General features: G+C 37.8%; 1 protein-coding gene across 1 annotated transcript; it reads left to right on the top strand.

The window, feature by feature from the left end:
• Nucleotides 1-2,264: 2,264 nt before the first annotated feature.
• On the top strand, nucleotides 2,265-4,273 carry LOC141458124 (uncharacterized). Its single transcript, XM_074135720.1, has 3 exons — nucleotides 2,265-3,100; nucleotides 3,219-3,223; nucleotides 3,309-4,273. The coding sequence occupies exons 1-3, from the start codon at nucleotides 2,476-2,478 to the stop codon at nucleotides 4,017-4,019; spliced, it is 1,341 nt and encodes a 446-aa protein (XP_073991821.1). The 5' UTR covers nucleotides 2,265-2,475; the 3' UTR covers nucleotides 4,020-4,273.
• The last annotated feature ends 679 nt before the right edge of the window (nucleotides 4,274-4,952 follow it).

Consider the following 4,952-nt stretch of genomic DNA (forward strand, 5'->3'; position numbering starts at 1 on the left):
CCTCAGGGGGCCGCATGTGGATGCCCCTGAGCTAGAGGATGTTCCTATTATGTCCACTGGCGAGAAAACAAAAGTTTCGCTGGGAAATATTCTAGGTTCTTTTCTGCACATAATTTATGCACCCTGATCTTCGCATCCTGTTGCAGTATTATCGTCATTGGTGGGTCCGAGCGGTCCTTGTGCCATTATCTTCGCGTACAATATTATGATTCATCACATTGTGGTATTACTGAAGGCGCCATGGTAGCCGAGCGGTTAAGAGGCGAAACCTGCAAAGCTAATATGTAAGGAAAAGTAAAATACAATAGGAAAGAACCAACCCAAAATCGCTACAAAAATTGGGATTTATTATTCTATTGGTGTAAAACTACAAATAGTATGGCATCCTACGATATAGGGGTTGTTCATTTTCTAAAATCTCCCGGAATTAATCAATTTTCCTAAAAAATGGCTTCTGGCCGTTTAAAATAGACATATTCTATGCGACGTTCGAAGAAAATTGCTGGAAACCTGTTCAAGAACATCGCAAAATCAGGGAAGCCTTTCTGTGAAATCCCATTTCCGGTTGGGTCCATAAAAAACAAAATAAGTTAATAGGTGTTTTGCTCCATTATAGTTTTCCAAAAAATATTAGAAGAAAATTGCAACTTTTGATTCTAACTATTAGCAACAAGAAGGTTATAAACAAGAAGAAGGTAACTGGCAATAGTAAAAGGTACCAATCTGAGGTAAGCAGAGCGAGTAAGCAGGTGAGAGGGAGGAGAGAGAGTTAGTGAGAAATAGAACTCATTTCCTAGGCCTATAATTTAGTGTCTGGCGCTAAACAAAGACGGCGCCTGTGGTCGTCAAATTTAGAAGATAATGTACATGTTATAGTAGCCAGCCGCTTCACTTTTTGTAGTTCTCATAATGACGGTCCAAGTCTAACACACTTAAAGCAAATTACCGCTTCCTTCCTTTGTCAATTAGCCGCTTAGTCTCTCCCTTCAAAGTTATATATTTCACCTTGAATAAACACGTTGACTGTGTGGTTATAGGTCTTTGGTTCTAATCCACTGCGGCAATATTGTTTACAATTTTCAGTTTAGTTTAGTTTAGACTTAAGAAGACAAGCAATGACAAAACGTGCGAAACTGTTTTTACAGACTAGTTGGACGACGCTCCTAATTGCTCAGAGAACTCAAACGCTTAATATACAACACTATCCTGAAACCTATGTGGACTTACGGACTAGAGCTGTGGGGTTCAGCCAAACCTACAAATATACGGACTGTACAGACATTTCAATCAAAACTCCTCCGACAGATAGCTGACGCTCCTTTCTACGGTGACTAACCTCACTCTTCACCACGACCTCAACATCCCATTCGTACAACCACTCGCCAAGACTAAGTACCAAAAATTCCATACTGCTCTCTCTACTAGCTCTAATCCTCTCGAACAGTCTCTCGCCTCCTCTGACATCCCTAACAATCCTACTCGCCGACTGAATCGCCAATGGCCCCGCGACTTCCTTACAGTCTGAAGAACTAAACGTCATCCTTCTCCTATAGAGAGGCTACCACTGAGTAGTTTCTCTCCTCCTGCTCATCACGCCCCAATATATCTCATTCACCTTCTAATTTACTTATTGTATATGTTTATACAGATTGTAAATAACTAAACAAATTAAAATAAGAAATTATACAAAAACAGTTTAATGCGGAAGCTGTACTTTTTGTTAGTAATGATTGCTCTACTACTTTGAAAATAGTTATTCGTAGCTCCGAAATTCAGTTGCAGATATTACTTACAGATAGTTAAGCGTGTTTGATGTGTATACATTTCAAACCAAATCTCTATTACTTTGCGTTCGAGGTGTATACTCGTTGTGAAAAATATAAAATTGCAATTAACTATAAAAACTCGAAATTTTAATAAAATACAATGAGAATATTATTTGGTGGGATGTTTCCTTTATCTTACCAATAGAACTGCCAAGTATTTTATTCAGAGGGGGGATGGTGGGTGCCAGCCAAATGATAAGTAGTTGGTACATGTTTGGTCTCCGCATTAGAGACTGGGAATTACGGACACAAATAGAAGCTCTCAACCCTTGTGCAATGCCGTTTTTTTACCTTAGATAGAGGTTCAGACCTCAGTGCGAGCATGATTTCATTTTGCACAGAATTCAAAAAGCTCTTTTCTTCCTTGTAAAAGCTCTTGCGTCCCTAGTTAACTAGAGCAATGCGTAGTGAAGCGGTGCAAGATTATGAATGAGCACAGAATGCTTTGTAATCTGTAAGCCCTAGGAATTGCAGAAAAAGTGCTTGCAGTGACTATTATGGATGTTGTAAACTTTTGGTTGTTTTGCCCTGCTGCGTTCGACGTGTGTACACGTCATTTTCTGATTTTAATTCCCGCACACTGTGGGTTTTTTTAAAAAACTAAATTCCACGCTTAACTGGTTAAATGATTAATTAAATAATTAATTAAATGGTTTTCTCTCGTCGAAGAAGTGCACAATTAATGCCCTCCTTATATCTTGCTGGCACCCCAATTAAAGTAGTCCACAAAACTCGTTATCTTGGGCTTATGATTGATAGTAAGCTTACATGGGTCTCACATATAAGAGATATCCGAGAACGCAGCCAAAAAGGCATTAATTTGATGAGAGTTATAGCAGGAATCAAATGGGGAGCCGATAGGGAAATGCTGCTAAAAGTAAATCGATCTATTGTCCGATCAAAGATTGATTATTGTAGTTTTATATATTCCTCCGCGAGGAAATCTACCTTGAGACAGCTCGATACCGTACATAATCAAGGAATTAGGATATCCTTAGGCGCCTTTAAAAGTAGCCCTGTATTAAGCTTATATGTTGAAGCTGGTGAATTCCCGCTGTCTTACAGACGCAGCCAGCTAGCTTTAGGGTATCTGGTAAAATTGCACAGCAAACCCCTCAACCCATGTCATAGAATTGTAAATCATTTACCTCTAGAACGGAAGTATGAAAGGGCAGCAACAACAACCAAACCTTTTGGTATACGAATGAAAATCCTACTAAATGAGTATTCATTCGATATCCCTCCCTTGTTTAGACACCAGCCACTGCACCCTGGTTAACTCCACCAATATTCGTTAACCAATCACTCTTGAGATATCCAAGAAGCACGACCTCCGAACTAGAATATAAGCAATACTTTCAAGAAATATTAAGTAGAGGGCAATTTGTCCAGGTTTTGTACACTGACGGATCTAAAAATGAAACAGGCTGTGGGGCTGCAGTCGTTGTTCAAAATAGAAGATATAAGTTTGGGTTACCGTAGAGAAGCAGCATATATGTTGCAGAACTTTACGCTATTTACATGGCACTAAGTATCATAGGGGGAATCCGGGCTAATGTTGCAGTTTGCTCCGATTCTATAAGCTCTTTACTATCGTTGCAACATATTTATTGCAAACACCCTATAATCCAAGATATACACGCATTGCTTTTTAACTTGAGAGTGGAAGAGATTAATGTGTGCTTTATATGGATTCCTGGCCATTCAGGGATACAAGGCAATATCCACGCGGATTTAGCTGCAAAAGAGGCCGCTAGCATGACAGCAAATATAGAAAGGAGCATGCCAGTTGACATAAGTCGTGTGGCAAAAGAGTATGTAAAGCGTAGCTGGCAGCGCGAGTGGACGTCAGTAACCGACAACAAATTAAGAGTAATTAAGGAACCTGTGCACGCCTGGGACTCAGCTTACAGGTCAATTAGAAGAGAGGACGTAGTAGTGGCTCGGTTGCGAATTGGTCATACCAGGCTAACGCATGGTTACCTGATGTGTGGCGAGCCTACCCCGTTGTGCAACGCTTGTAACAGCTGTCTGTACGTGCAGCATGTCATTGCTGAATGTCCGTCCTATGAACAGGCTCGACGGAGTAATAATATTCAAAACGACATTGCGGAGACCCTTGGGAATGATCCAGCTCAGATAAACAGGGTGATCGGGTTTTTGAAGCAAATCAGGCTGTTTGATGAAATATAGCTTGGAAGGAAGATCTACACCTTGTGTGTGGTCCGTGAAGGGATGAGGAGAGAAGTGGGATAGAGAGCATAATAACCGAAAGGTTCATTGCTCAAAAAAAAAAAAAAAAAAAAAAATGTAATAGTTTATTTTTTTAAATATTTAAGTCAATTAAATTTTTCTTCAGAATGCAATCAATATTTCTAATAATTTAAACTTTGATGCTGAAATAAAAACCGTTACTTTTTAACGCTAATAATTATGTAAACTAATTAAGGCGGAGTTTAATTTGAATAAAAGTTTTATTAATAATTTCAGTAAATTGGGCTATCTTATTTGCATATAAACATTTTCTAATTGCTCTAAATAAAATTGATAAATAATATTCATAACACCTCGTTAGCGAAAAGTAATGAAAAACGAGGGAATCAAGAAAAAGGAAAACAATAATTATACTCTTTTTTTAATTACATGATATGATTAAATTTATTCCTTAATCAAAAGATTAACTTCCTAATTAAATGCAAAGTTAATGATTACTTTTTTTATAAAGCAGTTTTTTTGATTTACCTAAATTACTTTTAATTAGGCACTTTTTGGTGGCCATTTATTTCAGTGTGGTCTAAATTTTTTGTTCTTAATATTGTTTAAATTATATTAAATTAAGTGTAAAGTTCTTTACTTTCAAATTTAATAAAGGTCAGACATTCTAATTTGTAACCAAAAAAAAGAAGAAAAATTTTGGTAAACAAAACAATATTTATTGAATACACTTTATCCATTAATCAACGTTGCCTTGTAAAGGATTTCAACCTGATCTCCTATAGATTATATTAGGGAAAAGCTGAAGAAGTCACCTTCGCAGAAAGTTCACCAAAAAGTGAGTTTGCTCATCTAGTAAGAGGACGCAATGACAAGCCTTTCAAAGTCTGTATTGGAGACCGGGAGGCTTGG

This window comes from Rhodnius prolixus, unplaced genomic scaffold (genome assembly GCF_049639745.1).
Source record: "Rhodnius prolixus isolate KJV_2025 unplaced genomic scaffold, Rpr scaffold_5, whole genome shotgun sequence".
NCBI lineage: Eukaryota > Metazoa > Arthropoda > Insecta > Hemiptera > Reduviidae > Rhodnius > Rhodnius prolixus.

Bases quoted from the DNA above. Each gene is read 5' to 3' on its own strand.
- LOC141458124 (XM_074135720.1), top strand. From the start codon at position 2,476: ATGGTTTTCTCTCGTCGAAGAAGTGCACAATTAATGCCCTCCTTATAT.